This window comes from Stegostoma tigrinum, chromosome 1 (assembly GCF_030684315.1).
Source record: "Stegostoma tigrinum isolate sSteTig4 chromosome 1, sSteTig4.hap1, whole genome shotgun sequence".
NCBI classification, from domain to species: Eukaryota; Metazoa; Chordata; class Chondrichthyes; order Orectolobiformes; family Stegostomatidae; genus Stegostoma; species Stegostoma tigrinum.
Genome location: NC_081354.1, coordinates 141,374,469 through 141,400,563, shown reverse-complemented (window position 1 = coordinate 141,400,563; position 26,095 = coordinate 141,374,469). Strand labels below are relative to the sequence as shown.

The 26,095-nt window shown below is 40.8% G+C and overlaps 1 protein-coding gene across 1 annotated transcript in view; it reads right to left on the bottom strand.

Moving 5' to 3' along the window:
* The window catches only part of dcaf12 (DDB1 and CUL4 associated factor 12), an 84,068-nt gene that overhangs the window by 43,042 nt on the left and 14,931 nt on the right, over positions 1–26,095 (bottom strand). Inside the window, exons 2-5 of the mRNA XM_048534345.2 lie at positions 19,897–20,151; positions 8,792–9,004; positions 8,515–8,575; positions 3,197–3,390 (exon numbers count right to left, since the gene is read on the bottom strand). Of these exons, the coding sequence (XP_048390302.1) occupies positions 3,197–3,390; positions 8,515–8,575; positions 8,792–9,004; positions 19,897–20,151 (723 nt within the window). The remainder of the gene's footprint in view (positions 1–3,196; positions 3,391–8,514; positions 8,576–8,791; positions 9,005–19,896; positions 20,152–26,095) is intronic.

Genomic DNA, 26,095 nt, shown 5'->3' with positions numbered 1-26,095 from the left:
AAAAACCAGAAGAACTGCGGATGCCATAAATCAGGAACGAAAACAGAAGTTGCTGGAAAAGCTCAGCAGGTCTGGCAGCATCTGTGAAGAAAAAAAATCAGAGTTAATGTTTCAGGTCTGGTGGCCGATTCTGAAGAAGGGTCACCAGAGCCAAAACGTTAACTCCGATTTTTTTCCTTCCCAGATGCCGCCAGACCTGCTCAGCTTTTCCAGCAAATTCTGTTCTTGTTCAGGAGGACTGTGTTTTGGGCGGGGGTTGGGGGTGCAAAACAACAGGGTGATGATGAAAGGAAGAACAGAGGAGGATCACAGAATCCCTCCAGTGTGGAAGAAACACATTCAGCCCATTGAGTCTGCATCAACCTTGCAAGGAACATCCCATCTTGACAGAATCCCCGGCCGTCTCCCCATAACCCTGCATTTACTATGACTAAACCACCTAGCCTGCACATCCCTGAACACAGACAATTTAGCATGGCCAATCCACCTAACCTGCACATTTTTGGACTGGCAACAGTGCTAACCATTGAGCCACCAGGCTGCACCACAATGATGGCTGGAAACATTAACCCAGGATATGGCTAAATAAAGAAAGGCCAATCCTATATCTGGAAAGGAGTCGCAAGCAGCTACAAGGTCGGTAGCCACGATTTTGGGACTGTACCATAATGTTCACACTGGCAGTTAGTACAAAATAAAAACAAAAACAACTGCAGCAAAAAGCTGTTCGATCTTAAGAACCTGGTGGCTACATCATTTTTAAAAGCCTCCAAGGCCGCTTCATGAATCCAAGATCCAAGACAGTGACCTCTGCAGGAATTCTGTAATAATACCGACATTTGACGCCACTAAATTCACCTCAATTGTCAATCAAGAATGGGGAAAACTCTCTTCCTCTTTAGTAGTAAACTACAGTGAGCTAGACACAAAGTTTGAACCGTTCTTTTAAGTTTTCCATTCTCTTTATCACTACCAAGTGTATATTTAATGATCAACACAACATTTAGATTCAAGGTAAATCTCTGAATGAACAACTTTTATGTGTTAACTAACAAATGGCTGGTACTGAGAAAAATACATACATATCTTTCCAAAAATAAACACATTGCTTATAAAATCTAAGGGAAGATAATTTCAGTTTCTCTCTCCTCCCCTGCAAAGCATGTTATATCATAGCCCTTCTCCTTTTATTTTGGGTAAAACAAAGGAAATAATGTGACCTGCAATGAAGTCGCCCCAAATTGGTGGTTTGATTGTTTGGGATTAAAGGGGAACAAGGTTGCTTCGCCGTCAAGTTGGCACAAGGTGTTCATAGCTGGAGACATTGGCAGCAACTGCATGCTACTAAATTGATGGAGGCACCAATGACACAGTAAAGTGTTGACAATGCAAAGTTGTAGACAATTTCGCTTCAAACTATACACTTAGATTCAGCATAGGAGAGAGAGATTGTCTGCCAAGGGTAGCAAAGCAGCATTCATACCTACAAGAGCCACATGATTCATAGGCTTTCCTAAAACATCACTGAATACCACAGAATAAAAACCAAAAGAACTGCAGATGCTGTAAATCAGACACAAAAACAATGTCGCTGGAAAAGCTCAGCAGATCTGAAAGCATCCATGAAGGAAAAAAAAACAGTTAATATTTTGGGTCCAGTGACTCTTCCGCAGAGCCAGAATACCACAGTCAGGCTGACAAGTCTGTCAGTGTCTGGGACAAAGAAAGCAGCTCAAAGCCGAAGTTGTTTTGGGTTAGTGGAATGAACATGGGTAGAGGTTCATATGCAGGCTGACAAAACCAAATTTGCAAAGTGTTAAAACATGGCTGATGATTTTCTTAACTTGTGCTAGGGGAAGGATCTCCAGTAATATTATTACTGTGAAGGACACATTTAGGGTTGAAAGTCATCAGGCTGAGAAAGTAATAGAACAGAAGTACATATTCAGGAGCCAAGAAACATTGTGAACTGATTCTAGGAAAACTGCATGCCTATAGTACGATGCATACAAGATACAGCTTTTCAACTGTAGTTTAAAATATAAGTCACCTCAGGGTAAACTCTTTCACTAATCTTGGAAAAAGCTAGCCTGTGCATTCTTGAGAGTCTCAAGCTGCACTAACCGGGTGTGGGGGGGGGGGGGGTGCGCGCGCGCACCAGTTAAGAAAGCAGGTAGGTGGGATATTCTAGTGAGGACGCTGTGTACGACCCCGAATTAAACGGAAATTTTCAGAGGGTTTTAGGCTTCAGACAAAGCACCCGGCAGAATCTTTGATTTTCCAGCAATTCTTTCAGAGTCTGCTATAAAAGGGATTCTGCAGGGTCCCCATGCGCATTTATGCTGGAATAACAGCCTGGACACAGCTAAATTCGGGCCATTGTATACAGCTGTCAAATTCTATGAATATCAATGGAAAATATTTCACACTCCTTGGGGCAAAAATAAGCCTCACCTATAATAATAAGCATCCGTAAGAGCATGGATTAAAGCATCCATATCATGGCTCTAAAGAAAATAAGCCTTATATTACTTGTTCTGAATAAGTTCTGTTGAAGGCTCACTGGACCTAAAATAATAACACTGATTTCTGAATTTTAAGATTACAACCTTCCTCACAAAAAAACTGAAGCGTGGCTGCATGCACACTGAAATATACCTTCTTATCAAGACGAAACTTTGTCACTTAGTGTTCATTGGACAATTAATTTCAAAATATCGTACCAGGTAGAACAGGGAAATACAAGTGAGTCACTTCAACCATAAGCAAAATAGCAGGATGCAAATTTGTATTGAGGATTCTCAATTCGTGTGGGGCTACAGCAGGGTGCATTTCAAATATTCCATGATATGCGATGTTCAGGGAAGGTGGAGAAGGGTAAAGGAGGACGGGGGGGAAATATTGGTTAAGCAGTATATTGTGAGGGGAAAAATGTCCTGAAGAATTCAAGGACTGAATCAATTTGACTAAATTTAAGAAAAAATTGCATGATGACCACCAACTGGCCAAAAGGATCTACGAAATAATCTGCAAGGAAATTACAGAAAGAACACAAGTCTCACCAGCATTTATTTCTTACGGCAAGAACATATTTTTTGATAGGGTAAGTTAGACAAAAGGCACAAAAGAAAAACAAACTTGCCAAATTTTCCAAAACGCACTCTTGTAGACATAAATGGACTTTCTTGAAACTTACCTTGCTGTTGTTGTTAAAAGCCAAAGCTCTCACTTTGCAGTTGTATGGACTTGTATATTCCTTGGGAATATCCTTCAATGCCTTGTGCGTTATGTGAGTGTAACTGGGGACTTGGGTGGGATTTAAGTTTATATCAGTCTGGTTTAACACTTCTTCAGTCACCTCCCATAATCCCATTGAACCATCTCGTGAGCCTGTAGGATTAAAAACAGAGACAATGACTTTTGCATTTGGGAACTGTGGCCATTTTACCAGAGTTTGGTAAAAAAACTGTGTTGCATGTGTGAAATCAAAATCTTTTCATACAAATTTAGAGGAACACAGCAACGTTCTTTGTTAATTTTAGAGCCTCACAGCCATTTAATGCTCCATCTAAATCCCACAGCCTAGAACCAGTTGAGTGGATGGGATATGAAGGGAGATGAGGTGGCAGGGTTTCAAAGCAAATGTTGGGAGTCTTAAGGCAGAGGCCACAGCAGGAAGCAGCATCTGCAAGCAACCACCCTGGGAGTGTCGTACTGGATGTGGCAAGGCCTTGAGCGATATGGGATCCGCTAATACCAGATAAAAATATAGACAGGAAAACACAACAGGAAATCAGTTTTTTTAAAAAAGAAATTTTCTTTAGACTCATGATAATGAAAAAAATAGTTAAGATAGAGATTGACGCAAGTTTTCCCAGGGAAAAGAACAGAGAGGGTGGGATAGTGGTGTCTGAGAGGAGAAGGGGTGTGGAGTATAAGAATTTATGAGTAGTTCGGTCACTTTTTCAAAACATGAAAACTCTTCCATTTTTACTGAAGGAATTGTGCCTCAAGAATGAGTCGTTTAATCCGGAGCAGCAGTTTAAAAAATATGGAAGGAATCAAAGCTGTCTTGCAGTCCTTCACTTTGTCAAAGCTCCATGGCAGCCTCAGACTCGAGGTTACAAACCCCTCTTCAGATGTCGGACCATTATCACTCATGACATTGGGAAACAGGATTACATTGTCAACCTCAAGTAGAATAAACGAGTGCCAACTTTTATCTTTGAGACTCCAAGGTTCAAATGGCACTTCTAAGCAGTGCAAAAGACTGAATACTTAAACAAGTTGATATCATTGAGAGGCAACTGAAACTTTTGTGTTGCCTGTGATCAGTTTTAACACATCCCCTCATAGGCTCTACAGTGTGTTAATTAACTTAAATATGACTAGATAGCAAGTGAGCAACTATGATAAACAGACCACAAATTGCAGGATCAATAAAAGATGCGAAGAGGCAACCAAGGAAAAATGTGAAATAAAGGTGAAGCAATGTGTGTTTGGGTGGGTGTTGACATCACTGCGCACAGAATGTACTGATGACATCACCACATGCATAGACACATGAAACCTGATACAACCATCTTATATCACCAGTCTCAACTATGCCTGCATGGTCACTGGCAGCCATTTTATTGGTCATTCTGGCATTTGGAGCGATTACACATTTGTCAAATGATTTTCATGGAATGAGCTTGTTGCTAGAAAGATCCATAATATCTGCCTATCAATAATTGAGAAAGTGGTGATGAGCTGCTATTTTGAAGTGCTGCAGTCCTTGGGGCACAAGTATACCAAATGTGTAGTTAAGGTGGTAGGTCAGGATTCTGACTGAGCAATTAAAGAAATGGCATTGTAGTCCATGTCAGGATAGCAAGTGTCTTGGAGTGGAGCTTGCGGGTGGTGTCGCTTCATTCTGTTGTTGTCCTTGTTCTCCTAAAGGTAGAGGTGTTTGGTACTGCTTTCGCAAAATCACATGGAATCCATGATGAGTAGGCAAGACGGATATTAAGTTGGCTTGATCATGGAAGGTGGACAGTAGTTGTACAGGAACAGTTTGAGGACAGAAGGTCTGTGACCTGGATTCTACAAGTATCAGTGCTGAAACCTCGATTATTTAAATGATTTGGATGAAAATGCTGGTGCTCTGATTAATAAGTTTACCGACGACATGAAGATTGGAAGAGTTGGTTGGGGCACTGAGTGCAAAAAATAGCATGTAATGTTGCAGGTGTATAAAACTTTAGTTAGCCACATTTGAAGTGCTGTGCACATTTCTGGTGGCCATACTCCAGAATGGTGTGTACTGGCAGTCCTTCAGCAGGCCTGGGCTGAAGATCAAGCACTGGAACCCTGGAGTTCCTCAGGGTAGTCTCCCAGGGCCAACTATAAAGTAGGCGATGAGGGATTGCCCTAGTTCATTTTGAAAGACGGTTCGAGGCACTCACGGCCAGTGGTTCTCTCCCCAAGCTATCCAACTTTATTTGTTATCTATTCCTAACTGTTTTTAGGGTGGTGGTGGTGGTGATGAGTTACCTCCTGGAACCACTGCAGTAAGCTCTTCCAATTCACTGTTACAACACTGGCACCTACCAAACAATGTGGAAAATTGCTCAAGTTATGTCCTGTACACAAACAAGTACAACAAATCCAATCTGGCCAATTACCACCCGATCAGTCTACTCTTGATCATCGATAAAGTGATGAAGGTGTGATCAACCGTGCTATTAAGCAGGACCTACTCAGAAGTAACCTGCTGAATGGCTCCTAGTTTAGATTCTTCCAGGGCCACCAATCTTCTGACCCCATTACAGATTGTTTCACATGTATCAAAAGAGCCGAATTCCAGAGATGAGGCGAGGGTGACAGCCCTCGACATCAAGGCTGTATTCAACCAAGTGTGCCATCAAGGATCCCTTGCAAAACTGGTATCAATGGGTATCATGGACAAAGTCTCCGCTGGTTGGAGTCATACTGACCACACAGGAAGAGATTGTGGTTGTTGGAAGTCAGTCATCGCAGCACAAGGACATACTGCAGGAGTTCCTCAGGGTAGTCTCCCAGGGCCAACTATGAACAGCTTTTTCATCAATGATCTGCGCTCCATCATAAGGTCAGAAAAGTGGGTGTTTGTTGACCATTGCAGTATGTTTGGCACCATTCACAACTATTCAGATACCGAAGCAGGTCATGTCTAAATATAACAAAAGCTGAGCAATATACATGCTTGGGCTGACAAGTGACAACTAACCTTCACACCAGTCAAATGCCAGGCAATGACCATCTCCAATAAGAGACAATCTAACCACTGCCCCTTAATGTTCGATGGTGTTAACATTACTCAACGACCCACTATCAACATTCTGGGAATTACAACTGATCAGAAACTCAACTGGACTTGTCAACATAAATACAGTAGGTACAACAGCAAGTCAGAGGTTAGAAAGACTATGGCAAGTATCGACTCCCCAAAGCCTGTCCATCATTTTACAAGGCAGACGTCAGGATAGGATGGAACACTTCTCACTTGCCAGGATGGGTGCAATTCCAAAATCACTCAGGAAGCTTGACACTATCCAAGAAAAAGCAGACTGTACCACATCCACAAGCACTCACTCCCTCCACCACCAATGCACAGTAGTATCAGAGTGAACTATCTCCCAGATGCACAGAAGAAATTCAAAAGATCCTTAGACAACACCTTCCAAACCTCCAACCACTTCCATCTAGAACAGCAAGGGCAGTAGGTTTGAGGGAATACCATCAGCTGCAAGACCCCCTCCAAGCCACTCACCATCCTGGTATGGAAATATATCACCATTCCTTCACTGTCGTTGGTTCAAAATCCTGGAAGTACCCTCCAAAACAGCACTTTCGGTCAACCTACAGTGCATAGACTGCAGCAGTTCAAGGAGACAGCTCACCACCACTTTCTCAAAGCTAACTAGGGACTGTCAATAAATGATGGCCAGCCATCATGTCCCATGAAGTAAGGGGGAAAAAAAAATCCATGAGAGTTCAGTCTACTCAGTATTGTCAGGGAGGGAGTTCCAGGATGTTGGCCCAGCAACTGTGAAGGAATTGTGATATAGGTCCATAAAGGTGCACCAATATAAAAAAATCTTGATTTCAACATTTTTGACATACATTTAGGTATCAGCAAAACATCCATGCTGACATATTGAAAGTCAAATTCCTTTGATTTTAGTTATGGCACAATGCTGAAAATGTCTAATGGAGTTCTGAACTCTTGCAGAATACGTGATTCAAAAGTATTTTTTTTTATTCATTCACAGGATGAGGGCGTCACTGCATAGAATTTTGCCCTTCATGTTGTTAATCATGATTCTTTAAGTTCTTTCATCAAATATAATTACAGCTAGTCTGCAGCTTGCCTCATCAGAAGTAGCTTTTTTGTTCCTTGTTACATTTGACCTTAACTGTTTGTTCAAAAACACAACTTTCCCTGATTAACTCCTTAACATCTTCTTCAGGGGAATCAGGGATCCTGTGTTGATCCAGTTTGTCAAGCAGGCCTGAATGTATCAATCGTTTTGCCACACATGGCTAATTGCTTTCATTTCCTGCACAGGTTTGTCCTTGTCCTTTAAATGTTTACTCCAGACAGAGTTGTTGTTGTTGTTGTTGTTGTTGTTGTTTCCGTGTATAACAGTTTATATTTTGTTGATTCTTTCAATCCACAAACAAATATTAAAGCTCTGAAGCCTATACTAGCAAATGTATTTGCATACTCATTTTCAGCAACCACCAAGGTTATCCAGGCCTCACTGCATCTCTCCTTACCCAAACTACAGTCATTCAGGTAATTATCCACCTTCCTGTATTAGCCATCAAGTGGAAAACCTCACATTTATCCATACTATACTTCATCTGTCATGTACTTGCCCATTCACTCAACTTGTCCATAAGACTAAGGAGAAGTAGACTATTCAGCCCATCAAGTCTGCTCTGCCATCCATCACCAGATCTGTCCAATCTGATAATCCTCAACTCCACTTCCCTGCCTTCTCCCCAAAGAATGAGAAATAAGGGCAAGAGTAAAAAAAATGCATTAACACGTTTGAAGTCAAATAGTAAAAAGAAAGTTAAGTGCATTCAGTTCATTTTAATTGCGTAAATTTTGGTCCAACGTCACAAGATCCACAAATAAAAGCAAGACAATGCAGATACTGCAATCTGAAAAATACAGAAAATGCCCAAGAAACTCAGCAGGCTTGATAGCATCTGTGGAGAGAGAAACAGAATTAATGTTTGAGTTTGATCTGACTCTTAAGAACTGGAGTTTCAGCTGCTCTGAAAAAATCATACTGGACTTGAAGTGTTAACTCCTTTTCTCTCTCCACTGATGGTGCCAGGCCTGCTGAGTTTCTCCAACTTTATCAGTGTTTACTTCACATTTCCAGCAACCACAGTATTTTGCTATTAATACATTGCAAATAATCATTTAAACGATATTAAGCTGATTAGCAGTGCGCAAATGTGTTTGAAACTCACCAGAAACAGCCATTGTGTCACTAACCCAAGCAATCGAAAAAATCCAGTCTTTGTGGCCATCCTAGAAAAGAGCATTTGACAATTAGTTCCAGTTAAGAAAACAAATCTCCTTCAAGGTTTTAGATAGCAATGAAACTATAAGAAAATCAAACCCAAACGTTCCATTGTTTGCTTAAACTTGAGGTACAAAGCTTATAATCTAGTCCTTTGAATTTAAGCCTCAACTAATAGCTATTCTTTAACAAATGAACTCCTGCAGTTTATTTGTTAAACTTACATCTCCCACACAAACAGGATCCAGAGTTGGCAGTCGGTAAATGGCAATGCTGTTTGGGTTGTCTCCTCCAGTTGCTAACAATGTACGAGAAGGGTTCAGTTCAATGGCATGGATACCACAACCTTGCTGATCCATGGCGACATTGGGCTGTTCTCGATCCTTCAACATGGGAATTTTTGTTATCTGACCAGTCATAATATCCATCACCAACAGCTAGAAAAACAACACCAGAAATTACAGGGTACCCTACATTTTAACTCAGCTAAATGTCTTTAAATTTCTCAAACAGTTGTATGCAAAATAAGCTGATCATCTTATCCCTGCTCGTCAACTTCATACTAATTACAAAAGTTGAGTAAAAATGGGTGGGACAGCAAATTTGGCTGACAACTTTTAATACACAAATGTTGAAAAATTGACATTTACAGTGTGACATGCACTGTGCATAACAAAATAATCCAAAAAAGTACTAGAAAGAAAATCAGTTCAAGAGCTCCCTGACTTGTTAACAAGATGATTAAATTTAACCAACAGATAAGTAGTAAACAATGCCAACAATAATATGTAGTCTCTGTGCTGGATATGGCACTACTTATCTTTTGGGGTCTACCTTTTCTACTTGCTTCTACTTTATTCATAACATCATTGAATTCAAGTCAAGGCAAATTGAGATAGACATTTGTGTGAAGGCATGATGAACAATCACAGAAGACCAAGGATGAACAGAGAAAGTCAAGATGGAAAGGGTACTTTTGCTTAAGAATTGCAGATACTCAGTTTTGATGTTGCAAATGTATCAAGTTACCCAATCGTAACTTGGCAGGATGCCATTATTACACGTAATAAAGCACACAAAGGTGTAATTTAGCCACGTAGCCTCATGATGGTGATGTTCCACACGGCCTTTTCCCAGTCCTCTTCGTCTAATGCTACGTCAATATCCTTCTATTCCTTTCATCTTAACGTCCCTTAAATGCATTTAGTTTAACTCAAATGCAACTTGATAGAGAGCTCTGCATTTTAACCACTCGAGACAAAGAGGGTTCTTTTCAGTTTTCTATAGGATTTATTAATTTTTGTGTTATATTTATGGCCTTTATTTTGATCACAACTGGAAACATCTTCTCTACATCAATACTGCCAACACCTCCTTCAAAGATCTTCATCAGGTTATTCCTTAGTCTTTGAGATAAGAACAATTCCACTGGACCTGAAACGTTAACTCCGATTTCTCTCCATAGATGCTGCCAGACCTGAGCTCTTCCAGCCACTTCTGTTTTTATTTAATGAAAGCATGTGTTGTCTTTGGGGATGGCGAAGAGGAGTTTTACAAGAACTAGGATGGAAGGCTTGTCGGATGAGCAGCAGTTGAGGATGCTATATCTCTACTCAATGGAGTTCAGATCTCATTGGAACTTACCGAATACTAAGAAGCCTGGATTGAGTGGACATGGAGATGTTTCCACTCGTAGGATTGACTCAGACCCAGCTTCAGAGTGAATGGAGGACCTTCTAGAACTGACACGAGAAGGAACTTCTTCAACCAGAAGGCTGTGGAGGCTAAGCCATTGAATGTCTTTAAGACAGAGATACAGAGGTTCTTGCTTAGTAGGGGCATTGAAAGATACAGGAAGAAAGCAGGAGAATGAGACTGTTGCCTGGTATGGAGGGAAGGTCTTATGAGGAAAGGCTGAGTGTCTTGAGGCTGTTTTCATTAGAGAGAAGGAGGTTAAGAGGCGACTTAATAGAGACATACAATATGATCAGAGGATTAAAGAGGGTGGACAGTGGGAGCCTTTTTCCTCGGATGGTGATGGCTAGCACAAGGGGATATAGCTATAAATTGAGAGGTGACAGATATAGGACAGATGTCAGACGTAGGTTCTTTACTCAGATAGTGGTAAGGGCGTGGAATGCCCTGCCTACAACAGTAGTAGACTCACCAACTTTAAGGGCATTTAAATGGTCACTGGATATACATATGGATGATAATGCAATAGTATAGGTTAGATAGGCTTCAGATTGGTTTCACAGGTCAGCACAACATTGAAGGCCGAAGGACCTGTACTGCGCTGTAATGTTCTAGGTTCTATGTTCTATAAGTATCAGACATGACTGAATGGCAGAGCACATTCAAAGGGTAGAATGGCCTGACTCTGCTCCTCCATCTAATGGTTTGATAGTAAGTGGGTAATAAAAGAAGAAAGGCCAACTACAGATCAAAAAGTGAGGATTTACATATGAAGGTTTAGCAGAGATGTTAAATGAATATTTCACATCTGCCTTCTTGTCGCTGAAAGTAAGCATGCAGGTGCATCGGATGAGGAGAATAGTATTTGACCTTCATAACAAGAAGGTATGTACAACAGTATTTGTACAAAAGCAGGAATATCTTGCCTCATCAATGCACTGGACAGCTGAATGCACACTAGAGCACTGTGGAGTTTTTGTCGCCTTATCTGACGATGGATGTTTTGGCTATGAAGGAAATGCTACAAAGGTTTACCAGGCTGACTCCTGAGGTGGCAGGACTGACATATTAAGAGAAATTACATGCATTGGAGCTGTTTTCATTGGGGCTTAGAAGAATGGAGCGCGGGTGATGGATCTCATAGAAACCTACAAAATCCAAACAGGGATACACAGGGTAAATGCAGGAAGGATGCTCCCAATAACCAGAGAGTCCAGAGCCAGGGGTCACAGTCTAAGGATACGCAGCAGGACATTCAGGACTGAAATGCGGAGAAATGTCTTAACCCAGAGAGTGGTAAGCCTGTGGAATTCTCTGTCACGGAAAGCAGCTGAAGCTAAAACATTTTTCAAGAAAGAGATGGATGTAGTTCTGGGGGCTAAAGAGATCAAATGGTGTGAGGCAAAAGTGGGAACAGGGTACTGAGTAACATGATCAGTCTTGATAATTGTGAATGGTAGAGCCTATTGCTTGTGTTTACCTATGAGTCAAATGCTGCCCATGCCATGGTGAAAAGAGAAAAACAAACCATTAGAAGGGACTAAAATTGATACAGTAATTTAATTGAATTAAGTTGTCCATATCTGAAGTTGACACCGCACCAGGACTGACGAGATGCACCCAAGAATATTAATGGAAGTGAAAACTGAAACTGCACAGACAGACAGTCATCTTTCAATCTTCCTTGGGCTCAGTGGTAGTGCCAAAAGACTAGAGAATTTCAAACATAAGCCTTTGTTCAGAAAAGGTTGTAAAGTCCAAAAACTATAGATAAGTCAGTTTAACTTTGATGGTTGGGAAACCCATGGAAATATAGCCATTGCTAAAAGAGGATAAGAAATTGAAGCTTTTCACCTTGCATTTATCAGAACCAGGATGCAAAAGAGAGATCTGGAAAAGAGAACACTATTTTATTCACCTTGACAAAAGTACTAATTGCTTGACCATCGGTGGCATGGGGATTAAACAAGAACAGACAAATGTCAATATTAATTCTCAGACCAAACAGGTCGATGATAAGACCATAAGACATAGGACTAGAAATCAGGTCATTCAGCCCATCAAGTCTGCTCCAGCATTCAATCATGGCTGGTAAGTTTCTCAACCCCATTTTCCTGCTTTCTCCCCATAACCCTTGGTCCCCTTGACAATCAAGAACCTATTTATCTCAGTCTTAATTATACTCAATCACCTGGACTCCACAGCCTTCTGTGGCAGTGAATTGCATAGACTCGCCACTCTCTGGCTAAAGAAATTTCTCCTTATCTCTGTTCTAAAAGGTCTTCCCTTTATTCTAAGGCTGTGCCCTTGGGTTATAGTCCCTCTTACCAATAGAAGCATCTTTCCAACATCCACTTTGTCCGGGCCATTCAGTATTCTCTAAGTTTCAATTAGATCTCCTGCCCATTCTCCTAAACTCCATTGAGTATAGACCCAGAGTCCTCAAACATTCCTCGTAGGTTAAGCTTTTCATTCCTGAGACCATTCTCATGAGCCTCCTCTGAACCTACTCCAGGACCAGTATATCTTTCCTGACACACGTGGCCGAAAACTGTGCACATTACTCAAAATTTGGCCTGAGCAGAGCCTTATAGAGCATCAAAAGTACATCCCCGCTTTTATATTCTGTCCTCTCAAAATAAATGCCGAAGTTGCATTTGCCTTCCTAACTACTGATTCAACCGGCAAGTTTACCTTGACAGCATCTTGGACTAGAACTCCCAAGTCTCTGTGCACTTCAGACTTCTGAATTTTCTCCCTATTTAGAAAATAGTCCATACCTCTGCTCTTCTTCTCAAAGTTCCTGACCTCACACTTTCCCACATTTACTCCATGTGCCACTTCTTTGCCTATTCTTCTAACCTGTCCAAATCCTTCCGCAGCCTCCCCGCATCTTCAATACTACCTGTACCTCTACCTATCTTTGCATTATCTGCAAACTTGGCTAGAATGCCCTCAGTTTCTTCATCTAGATCATTAACATGGTCCCAACACTGATCCTTGTGGAACACCACATGTCATCAGTTGCCATCCTGAGAAAGACCCTTTTAATCCCACTCTCTGCTTTCTGCCAAACAGCCAATCTTCTATCCATGCAAGTTCCTTGCCTCTAACACCACAGGCCCTTATCTTACTCAGAGCCTCCTGTGCGGCAGCTTATCAAAGGCCTTCTGGAAGTCCAGGTAGATAACATCCATTGGCTCTCCTTGGTCTAACCTGCTTGTTATTTTCTCAAAGAATTCTAACAGATTTTTTAGGCATGACATGCCCTTGATAAAACCATGCTGACTTTGCCCTATTTTACCACACATATCCAAGTATTCAGAGATCTCATCCTTCAAATAAAATCTTTCCAACGACCAAGATTAGGCTAATCGGCCTGTAATTTTCAGTCTTTTGCCTTACTCCCTTTGTCAATAGGGGTGTCACGTTAGCCATTTTCCAGTCCAAGCCTGGTCAGGATGTTGGCATGGAAATGCAGCACAAGTTGGCTGTTGCTATGACATTTTTTAATGAGATAATTTCTGGAAAGAATTATTTCGAACAGGATTATTTGCCACAGGAAAAGAATATGGTTAATTAGGAAAAGCCAGCATGGATTTGTTAAAGGAAAATTCGAACTAACCAACCTGGAGTTTTGTTGAAGATGAAACAGTGGGTTGATATGGGCAAGCAATTGACATGGCACACATTAAATTCCAAAGGGCAGAAATTCATCAAAGGTCCTCAGACAATACCTTCCAGACCCATAGCCACTTTCTTCTAGAAGGAGAAGAGCAGCAGATACATGGGCTTCAGGTTTCCCTCCAAAACACTCACCATCCTGACTTGGAAATTCATCGCTGTTCCTTCATTATTACTGGGTCAAAATCTGGAATTCTCTCCCTAATGGCACTGTGGGTCTACCTTCAGCAGGTGGACTGCAGTGGCAGCTCACCACCACCTTTCAAAGGGCAACAAAGGGTGTGCAATAAATGCTTGTCAGCCAGAGACACCCAAAACCCAATGAGAAAAAAGTATCCTACACTTATGCTAGACCTCAGCTATACAGAGCTAGACCCTACACTTGAAAAAATACGTGAATACAAAGGAGTAAATGTATAAGGAGTTTCGTCAAATGGTTCCGGGAATGAGATGCTGCAGTTATGAGATTGAATGAATAAGTTGGAGCTGGTTTCCTTGGAGGGAAGAAGGCCAAGAGGAGATGTATTAAAATTTTCAAAATGATGGAGTTTGAACATTGTGGACATGCAGAAAAATCATTCGCACTCAAAGTTGAAGTGTTTTTCAAATGAAGCAAATAACACACGAGAAAAGAATTTCTTCCCCCACGCAAGCAGTTAGAGGCTGGAATGCAATGCCTGGAAATGTGGTGAAGGTAGGACATTCAAAAAGGCATTAGATCATTATTTAAATAGAAAGGTGGGGCTGAGGAAAAGTCAGGAGATTGACATTAAGCCAAAATGCTCAGATGTCAGTCCAGACACAATGAGTCAAATGGCTCCCTTCTACGTTTTTCCATCCATAATCCCACGTTTACTTAACTGTTATAAGATTCTGTTGTGTCTTTTTGCCAGAGTACAAATGAGCACAGTTTGCAAATAGGTCATACATAACAGCTATGACCTAGTGATACAAACACATATGAACAAAAGGGTTGAAAATGCCCCACAAAACTAAAAATAAGCTGACATCAACATAAAAGAATTTAGGGTACTCCAAAATACGTTGCCAATCTACTACATAGGCAACGGATAGACTTTAAAGAACTATTGCATGGCTTATAACAACTATCCATGCCTTTGGAGGTATCAAGTCTCAAAAAGGGTCTAACAACCATGGCTAACAAAAGTAGTTCAGGATTGCACAAGATTTAAAGACCTATAAAGCTTCTAGAAAAAAAGTTACTCTGATGATTGGTAGGCTCAGAGCATACAACAAAAGAGGACCACAAAACTGATTAGGAAAGGTAGCACAGAATATGAATGCAATCTTGCAAACAAATTAAAAGCTTCCACAGCTATGCAAAAAAGAAATATTGGCTAAGACAAATATAGGACTCTGTAGGCAGAGTCAGAAGAATTTATAACAGAGAATCGAGAAATAGCAGAAAAACTAAACAATGACTTTGTGTCTATTTTTACTGAAGAGGATACCAGAAATCTCCCAGAACTAAAGATCCAAGTGCCTACGAACAATGAGGAGCTGAAGGAAAGTAGTATCAGTCAGAAGATTGTACTGGAGAAATTAATGGGGTTGAAATCCGATAAATCCCCAGGACTTGATGTTCACCCCAGAGTACTGAAGCCATGACTATGGAGATAGTTGATACATTTGTGATTATCTTTCAATACACTACCAATACTGAAATGATTCCTGTGGGTTGGAAGACAGCAATTTCCTCAGAGAATTTTGGACCTATTAGCCTTACATCAGAAGGAGGGAATTTTTGTTCTAATATTCACTCATGGGACATAGGCAATAAATGCTGTCCAACTAGCAATGCCCATGTCTTTTTGCCCTTCAGAAAAAGTGGTGGTGAGCTGCCTTGAACTGCTGTAGTCCATGTATTACCATCAGATATAGAATACCAGTGACAGTGTAAAAACAGCAATATATTTCCAAGTCGTGATGGTGAGTGGCTTGGAGGGGAGCTTGCAGGTGATGGTATTCCCATGTATTGGCTACCCTTGTACTTCTAGATGGAAGTGGTTGTGGGTTTGCAAAGTGCTGTCTACGGATCTTTAGTGAATTTCTGCATTGCGTCTTGTGGGTAGGCTGCATACTAAGTGGTTGAAGGAATAGATATTTATAGATGTGGTCCCAATCAATCAACAAAGGTAACCCACTAGATGCAGATGAGAAAAGGCTCATGAGAATGATTCCCAATATGGAGGGATTGTCTTATGAGTAAAGGTTGGTCCTCTGTTCAATGGAATTAGGAAGAATGAGAGGTAATCTCCTTGAAACATACAGGATTTTTAAGGGGCTTGACAGGGTAAATGCTGAGTGGATGCTCCCCCTCATGGGAGAGTCTAGACCAACAGACACAGTCTCACAATTAAGAGGCACCAATTTAAGACTGAGAAGAACAGGAATTTCTTCTCTCAGAGCGTCGTATCATTGAAACTCCTTGCCACAGAGAGCTCCGGAGGCAGAACTCATGTACATTTAAAGGTAGAGACAGAGAGATTCATGGTTAGTAGGTAATCAAGGGATATGGGCAAACGGCAGGAAAGTGGACATTAGGGTGTCAGATCAGCCATGATCCGACTGAATGGCAGGGCAGACTCAAGGGGCTGAACAGCCTACTCCTATTTCTTATGGTCTTATGGACTGTGAAAGAATGATGACAAATTTCCAAATCTGGATGGTGAATAGTTAGAGAAATTCTTGTAGGCAGGGTTCCTGCAAATATATCTGCTGCCCTAGTCTTTCCAGATGTCCGTGGTCGTAGGTTTGGAGGATGCTCTCCAAGGACCCTTGGAGATTTTCTGTAGTGCACCTTGTAAATGGTACATACTGTTGCTACCGTGCACTGGTGGTGCAGGAAGTGAATGTCTGGGGATGTGGTGACAGTAAAGCAGGCTGGTTTGTCCTGGATGGTGTCAGGTTTCTGGAGTTTTGTCAGAATAACACTCATCCAGGCAAGTTAGTAGCATTCTAGGAAGTTCCTGACTTGTACCTTGCAAATGATGGACTGGCTTTGGAGAATTAGGTGGTCAGTTACTCGCAGGAGCCACAGTATTTGCATTACTAGTCCAGTTTAACTTAAGGTCAATAATAATCTCCAGAATGCTGATAGTGGGAATTCACTGATTGTAATACCATTGAATATTAGGGGTCAATCATCCAGAAGGCATTTGATAAAGCTCCACTCAAAACCTTATTGCACAACACAGGAACTCTCAGTATTGGGGGCAATACATTAACATGGACAGAGGATTGGCTATCACACAGGAGATGGAGAATTGAGATTAATGGGTCTGTTTCAGGTTGGAAAGATGTCACCTCTGAAGGCCCACAAGGATCAGTTCTAGATCCATAATTATTTATTACTATATTACAAGGAGAGGGTAGTGTGTATTGTATTTAAATTTGCTGATAGTTTAAAATAGGTATCAGGGCATGCTGTGATGAAGCAGAAAGAATCTACAGTGGGTATAGGTTGATTGAGTGGTCAAAAACTTGACAAGTAGAGTTTAACATAATGTGTGAGGTTGTGTACTTTGACAGGTGTAACCAAAAGATAAACTATTACTGATTTGGCAAGAGACTCCAAAAATAGTCCAGCGCAGAGGGACAACAAAGTGTGAAGCTGGATGAACACAGCAGGCCAAGCAGCATCTACCTACGTCCGTGACACTACCCACGCCCTCCACCTCCTCCAGAACTTCCAATTCCCTGGCCCCCAACACCTCATTTTCACCATGGACGTTCAGTCCCTATACACCTGTATTCCTCATGCAGATGGCCTCGAGGCCCTCCGCTTCTTCCTGTCCCGCAGGCCCGACCAGACCCCCTCCACCGACACCCTCATCCGCCTAGCCAAACTCGTCCTCATCCTCAACAACTTCTCTTTCGATTCCTCCCACTTCCTACAGACAAAGGGGGTGGCCATGGGCACCCGCATGGGCCCAAGCTATGCCTGCCGCTTTGTAGGTCACGTGGAACAGTTCCTCTTCCGCACCTACACAGGCCCCAAACCTCACCTCTTCCTCCGTTACATTGATGACTGTATAGGCGCCGCCTCTTGCTCCCCAGAGGAGCTCGAACAGTTCATCCACTTCACCAACACCTTCCACCCCAACCTCAAGTAGGAGATGCTGCTTGGCCTGCTGTGTTCATCCAGCTTCACACTTTGTTATCGTGGATTCTCCAGCATCTGCAGTTCCCATTATCTCTGACCCCCAGCGCAGAGGGATCTGGGTGTTCTTTTGTACGAAACACAGACATTAACAGGCAGGGTAGCAAGTAATTGAGACAAATATAATTGTGGCCTTTATTGTTATGGGGTTGGAGTTTAAAAACAGGTAAGTCCGTGTGGAAACAGGCCCTTTGGCCCAACAAGTCCACATTGAAACTTGGAGCATCCCACCTAGACCCATTACCCTGTAATCCATCTCTGCTACACATCCGTGAACACTACAAGCAATTTAGCGTGGCCAATCCACCCTAACCTGCACATCTTTGGACTATGGGAGGAAGCTGGACCACCCGGAGGAAACGCACACGGACACAGGAGAATGTGCACACTCCACACAGACAATAGCCCAAGGGTGGAATTGAATCCGGGCCCTTGGTGCAGTGAGGCAGCACTGCTAACCACCAAGCCACTGTGTCGACCCCCTATCTCTTTTGTTGTCCATGGCATTCCCCTTCCCCCCCGCCTCCCGTGAAGTGGAATTTTTCCCTCTCAAGGGTATAAACTGGTTCAAAATTGCATTTAATATTTCTTCAAACATCTTCCACTGTTCTTCAGTTGATTTACCTATTAGCAGATTTTCTGTTTACTGTGGACAGTCTCTGTCTCATCTCACCCTGCCTTTGCGACACACTTGCATAATTTCCGTATTTATACAACCCAGCACTTCAAAGTTGCTACCACCCTGTTGATGTCCAGTATCCTGTACTGTTCTTCAGTTCCACCCATAAGATCTCCACTGCATGCTTCCCCTTCATTGAATCCTCCCTCACCACTAAAGTGATGGAGATTCTATGTTCTAATCCAACAACACAGGATGTTGGTGAGGCCACAGCTGAAATACTGTGTACATTTTTGATTCTTGTATTTAGGAAATGATGTATCAGCAATGTGGACCGATTATTAGGATGAGGGGATTAAGATAGCAACAATAGCTGAACAGGTTAGGCATTTGGTCATTCGAGTTTAGAAGAATGAGTGAGTTGATCCTATTAAAACATAAAAGATTCTGAAGGAGCTCATAATAGCCATCAGAGTTTACTGAAACCTATCTACTTTGAACAAGAACGCATGAAATCAATGTGCATGGTGTGTTGGGATGGACACTTGAAATAAAAACATTTGTATCACTGTTCCAGGAACGGTTTTCCCGAAGAGGAAAACGCTTAGTTTTTGAACAACCCTATTTTGAGTAATCTAATTGTGGTATAATGCAAATCATACTCTACTTCTGAACTGGGATAGTCGCAACAATTGTTGAATCTGCACGTTTCATTATTCACTTAATCACATACTGTTTAGTCAACAGAGAAACAAAATTATGTATACACCATTGTTAAGTATATTGATAGATCAAGACAACCAAGAGAATATTCAATGGATTCAATAAACCAAACATGGTGCTGAGTTCCTCTGAAATGCTGTAAATTTACCCAGCTACTCTGGAACAAAGGTAACAAAGGTTCAGTGACAGAAGCTGTAGATGGCCTTGAAGCAAATTCAAGAAAAAATTTAAAAATGAAACCACTGACCACATAACCTGATTGAACCCAACTATTTCTATTTTGAAATAAATTCTTAAGTATTGGGCACTGAGTATGAAAAATACTGAATCTTAAATATTGCCTTTTACCTCTCAAAAAATCTACAAAATTAAGAAGCATTTCTAAAGTTAACTAACATGAAAATGAAGCTTTTGAAAAAACCTACCGTGTTGCATTTTGTCCCACATACCACTTGTCGATGATTTAGCCACTGGGATGCAAACACCTTGTTCAGGGTTCCCAAGTGGAACTCTTCCTCCTTCAAAAGGGCAGGTAGTCTGTGAGCCGCATAACCACGTAGTGCTTGTTGGTAGCTTTTTTCATTCCGAAGTTTAATCTGTTGACCCGCAAGGTAACAGACAAAGGACTTTTTCACAAATGGTAGCTTTTTCTTTTTGCGTAGTATGAGATCCTGGCTGCACTGTTGAAGGTAAATGTGAATAAATTGGAAATTTCACTTGACTGATCAATGACTTTGAAACAAATAATTAGTTTTAAAAGTGACTTTTGCTCAGAAAACAAATCTATTTAAAGCACTCAAACCAAAGAAACTAAACATTGAGATTATATGACTGAAGTTTTAAATTACTATTAAGTTACTGTGATTCTTTATCATGTCAGTATTATTAGTCAATGAGGGCTGCAAGTTCACAAATAAATCATTCTGATTTTCAATGAAGAGTGCTAAATTCTGACATTCTAAATCCATTTTTTCCCACTTTCTCTTCTTCCTACCCATCTGCACAAAAGAACAATTAAGTAATGGTCATCCAATCTTCTCTTGAAAAGACAGTAATTACAGTCACAGACTATCTTGTTATATTTGCCAGGAGAAATGAGATTTCCAAAAAAAAAGAGTAGTGAAACACTTTTCTCTCCCTCCTTAGTAGTCCAGGCTATTGATCCAACGCTACGTGTTGGTGCAGCTCAGGTCATACGTAGGATTAGACATTGTGGTATAGAGAATATAATCAGTCTACAAATATTCTAACTATTCTGCTTCATCAAGGGAATAAATCAACATAGCATCATAAATCTTGCAAACCACTGTGGTTAAGATTTCTTTTGATTGAAAGCCGAAACTTTTAAATGGGTGTCCTGTCACCTTAAGATAAACGTTTCAGTTTGTTTGAATTGCAGGATGAAAGGATGGATTTTATAGGTGATCTAGGTGGGATTGGTAGTACAGACTTCACCAACTTTTCAGTTCCATTTTCTTGACATAACTTTGACTTCAGGAGGCATCCAGCACGAGTGAATGATGTCATCAAGTAATCCATCATATTGAAGTATTCTTATAGGCACCAAATCATGAAGTAAAAGCCATTGAATTTTCTTAACCTTTTATTTTCATTTTGAAAGATAATTAAGTGATTTGAACAACAATATGGTATTAAAACAGAGCACAAAATAACATGCAAAAAATGTAGAATTTGTCAGAATGAACAATTTTGGCATTTACCAAATAAAAAGTCATACTTTCAGGAACCGTGGCAATGCTCATTGGTAGTTATTAACTTAGTCTACCATGAAAACCTCTTTTTAAAAATATACATGGCATGTGGCTGTCCTTGGTTATACCAACATTCACGAACTTTCCCACATCATTCAACAGGGAATAACGTTACCAACTGTTTTACAGTGTGATGGGAGAGCCTAAGATCAGCTGCCAATTAAGGCCCTTAAGCAAGCCGTAAGAATTCATCTGCCACTACTGGTATTCATCTGGAGTAAAGACATGCCACGCAGGGAGCATGATAAGCAAACCCACGTGGGCCAGGGGGTGTGTACAGCGGGTGACAGAGATTGGCACTGATTGAGGGGGTTAGCTGCTAAACATTAACTCCTGCTTTTGCTGTCAGTTCCCTTGCCTTGTAGCCCCAACCTGTAACCAATCAACACACTTCATGCTCTGTGGTCTTGGATTTAGTGACAATCCCTGGCCTCGGATGCTATTAGGACTGGCAGTAGTTACTACAGCAGTACTAAATTCTGACTTTCCAAGAGCTCTCAGATGGCAGGACTTCCACCTCTAGTGTCTTTGGTTTCAGGTAAAGTCTGTTGTTCTTCAGTTAAATGCCTGAATCGTATTCGGCATTTCACTCAGTAAATTCAGTGGAAGCAGCAGCTTTCTAGTCAGCAGGCAAATCCCACTGTCTCCATTAAATCCAGCACTGTGATTCAGACACCAACAAATGCAAAGTCAATGAGATATATTCAAATAAAAACCAACACAAAGGTATTTACATTCACAGAGTAAACACAGGGAAGTAAGATTAATAAACTGGGAGTAGGTTTACTTCATGAGTTTATCTCAGAAGATATGCCGAGTCAGATTACTTTGGAGATATAACAATCAACTCAGCTCTAAAGCCAAATGCCTTCCTCAAATTAACCACTAGACAACTCAAACAAACATTCCGAAACTATTACTGCTCAAGTAATTGGCAAGCGTAGCCAAACTCAATTTGCTATAAAAATTAATCTTTTGCAGTACATTTGCAGATCAGTTTAATCCCTTATTCACATAATTGGTTTCAAAGTTTATCTATATTTGCCTTCCTTGTCCTGCTACAAGTGTGTGTTACTGGACTAGCAGATTGACAAATTGAGGGATTATTTCCAGTCTTTCATTCAGCAAACCTAGATACCCGAACGTATCTCATTAGAAAATTAAATCAAATAACTATACTACACTTCACTGAGACTAGCCAAATACTAGGCAGTTTAGAATCTGTTCAAAACAGCTTACTCTTATCAGTAATCCTTCCACATTATGCTTTTCCACATGCCCAGAAACTTCAGCAATCTGCCATGGTCCTGGTCTCAACACCAATCTCGTATTTTGTCCACTCCTGGCACACTGTAATAAGCAGTTCAATCTTGCAAGCAGCCTAGACCAGCACAGTCCCATTCCCCCTAATCCAATGCCATTTAGGATTTAAAATAAACCCATGAATTACTCTAAAAATCACAGTTCTTATTAAACATATCTGCCTACGAGCATCCTTCTGTCTTGTGAATTGCACACTTGCCCATGTAAAGGTATCCCATGGATACCTGCTATTTTACTATTGTTGCCTCCCTTTTATGTGTTGTATGAAATGTGAATAAACTACCACTTTACACAGAGACAGAGAGGGGCCAAAACAGAAAAGGTCGGGGGCGGGGAAAGAGAGAGAAAAGGACATTTTAGAAGGATGACGGTCTAAACCTGTGTGGAAAGTAAACCATTACATGAGAAATAGAGGTGGACTTGTCTCATCACATCACAAAGGTGAATGACATCACAAAGTTGGCCAAGGCATACTGTGGTTTTAAAATTACTTGCCCCATTTCTATACAAGTAGCAGTGTTAAAATTGCTAGAGTCGTGATTAAGAATATGCAGTGTAAACTAGATGCTAGACCAGCTGTTGATGGGACCAACATTATTGGAGAAAAATGTCCTTGTTCAAATCACTGGTCAGCTGCAGAGAGAAATCAAATGTTTAATCACAATGGGCCCAGGCTACATTAGTTCTGTCTGAATCCCTTTACTTCAATCTCTCACTCCCATTATAATTTCCATTACTCTTCATTCTTTCTTCTTCCTAACAATCACTTCCTGATCATTGCTGCTTAATACTTCCATTCACTCATTCATTCTAACTTCAAACCTAAACTAAACTTGATAACCTTGTTCTAGAGCAATACTATAATACTATACCACGCTCTCCAACAAGCTATTTTATAGCACTTAATACTTTAACTAGGAACCAGGCTATAATACATGAATATCACTCACTTCCACTGTGCAATTTTTGATGCATGGCCCTTCAGTTTTGAATCTTTGGCGCAGGATTCCTATACCTCTGCTCCACATTTACATTTATACAGGCAGACAATCTACATGTCTTAATAAAAGCTACAACACAAAGTGCTGAAAAATTGTACTACTCGCTATCACAGTAAACAATTCTAGAAACATTCTGATGCTGACAATTTTGAAGTTCTTCTCAACCCAAACAAGGAGTTCCTGTTACTGGAATATTCCTTTATATAAATTATAACTATGCGTGCCTAACGTGCTGGAACAAAATAAGCAGTACTAGTTCAACCTACTAGTCAATGTTACACAAATATTCAATTATGACGTTTATTGTCTTAAATAAGACCATCAAGCTAGGTAACAAAATTAGTGATTACATGAATACAATTTTCAGCATGAACATTCTGAGGGACTACTTTACAAATAATAAAGAAAGAAACATCCCAATTATCAGTTTGATCATAATAGGAGTGGAGTCCCTTAGGAGTATTACTTAAAACAAAAATCAAATTGTGATTATAACTTAGCCTTCTCCTACCGGTTTCAACAGCTATTAGAATTTACCAGTCTTGTTAATTCATATACTCTCTCAAACTATGAAGAATTAGTTCTAGGTTCTGAGGAATAGTCAGCAGACCTGAAATGTTAATTCTGACTTTTCTTCACTGATGCCACCAGCTTGCTGAGCTTCTCTAGCAACCTCGGTTTTATATACAGAATCTGCAGTTCTTTCGGTTTTTAATACACAGTTGGTGCCCACAGTGCAAGAAAACTTTACAGACACCTCAGTAATAGTTAAAATCTGAGGTTGGCTCATTCTGGACAAAATTGTTTGAAATACAACAGTCAATATACCAATTTTCAACATTTACAATGTTGTGCACTTTGTACTATGACACAAATGTGCATTTAGTGGATGGTTTTCTTTTATAGTACAAGCACTTGTTTGCAGAAAGGTTTTTAGGAACTCCAGATGCTGGAGAATCCAAGATAACAAGGTGTAGAGCTGGATGAACACAGCTGGCCAAGTAGCATCCTAGGAGCAGAAAAGCTGATGTTTTGGGCCTAGACCCTTTTAGCCTGCATTCTTCAAGGTCAAACAACATCCCAAAATAGTTCACTGTCAATGAAGTACTTTTGAAATGCACTGTTGTAATGTGGGAAATGTAGCAACCATCTTGTGTATAGTCAGCCTCCACAAAGAACAGCGAGAGGAATCGTTTTTCTTCTTAGGAAGTCCGTTGTGGTTGAGGATGACTTGTTTTCCCAATAAAAGTGAGTTCCTAGCTGAGCTTACAGTCTCACTGCACAATCAACAGTCTTTGCCACAGGTAAGGGCAAGCAAGGGTTTCGGAGAATAGCAGCGTGGGATACCATAACTATTACGCACTCCCATCTCTGTCAATACTTGACTTCAACTTGCTGATGGCAATGAGACTCCAAATGTTCCGTTCAGCTTGGGCAGTCTTGGGCAATGGGTTGACGGGGATATTACATATTCCCAAGGAGGCTATAAGGGTATCCTCTGCCTTCCTGGGGCTCACGGGCCTTCTTGAAGCTCTGAGTACAGCATTTATGTCAGAAGTCTTGGTTCAGGCATGCAGATTATGTGGCTCATTTAGAAGAAGTGATCAAGCACCGTCAGTGCTTTGAGCCTTGTAATAATGATCTGACCAAGACAACTTACTTTGATGCACCTTGATAGAATCATGTTAAGACAGCACTGGTGTATCATGCCACCATTTTGAGGTGCTGACTCTATATATAGTACACGTCTCTGAGCCACATTGGACAGCAGCTGTTGACAACAGCTTTGAACTCCACCTCAGAATATACACAAGCGCAAACACTGTTTAAGTACTGTACTTCAGTGGCAGTGGATGTTGGGTCTGGCCTGCAAGTGGTGGAGGTCAAACAGGCTCCCATTTGTTCGAAAGATTAGCTCCATTCCTGTTGAGGGCTAGGTGGAGCATTACAGCAAGAAAAAAATGAGAACATAGTGATGGCGTGATAGCACAGCCTTTCTTGATCCTATTCTGAATGTGGACGTGTTGAATAGGATCACAGCTTGCATGCAATCATGAAGCACAAGGAGGATGGGAGGTAAATCTATTTTCAGCATGCAAGATAAGTGAGGACACAGAGAACAACTTCCCTGCTCTTTTCCAGAACAGTGCCAAAGGATATTTAATGTTTACTGAAGAGAGGAAGGGTACTTCTTGTATCACCTCATTCCTGTCACACTAGTGGAACCTGTCAATGATTGGCATTGAGATTAGTACATTTTAATAAAAAGTCACTTCGAAGATAAGGACATCACTGACAATGCCAACATCTACAAGCATTCTTCCCCACTGTTACCAGACTTATGAACAGACCTCTCATATTAAGAGTTCATCTTTCTCTGTAGCTGTAACACTATATTCCACATTCTATCATCCTGATGTATTTACATAAGATGTGATTTGTCTGGTTAGCACGCAAAACTGTATTTTGGTACATGTGACAATAATAAATAAAATAAAATAATTCCTAACTGTTGTCAATGTGGTAAC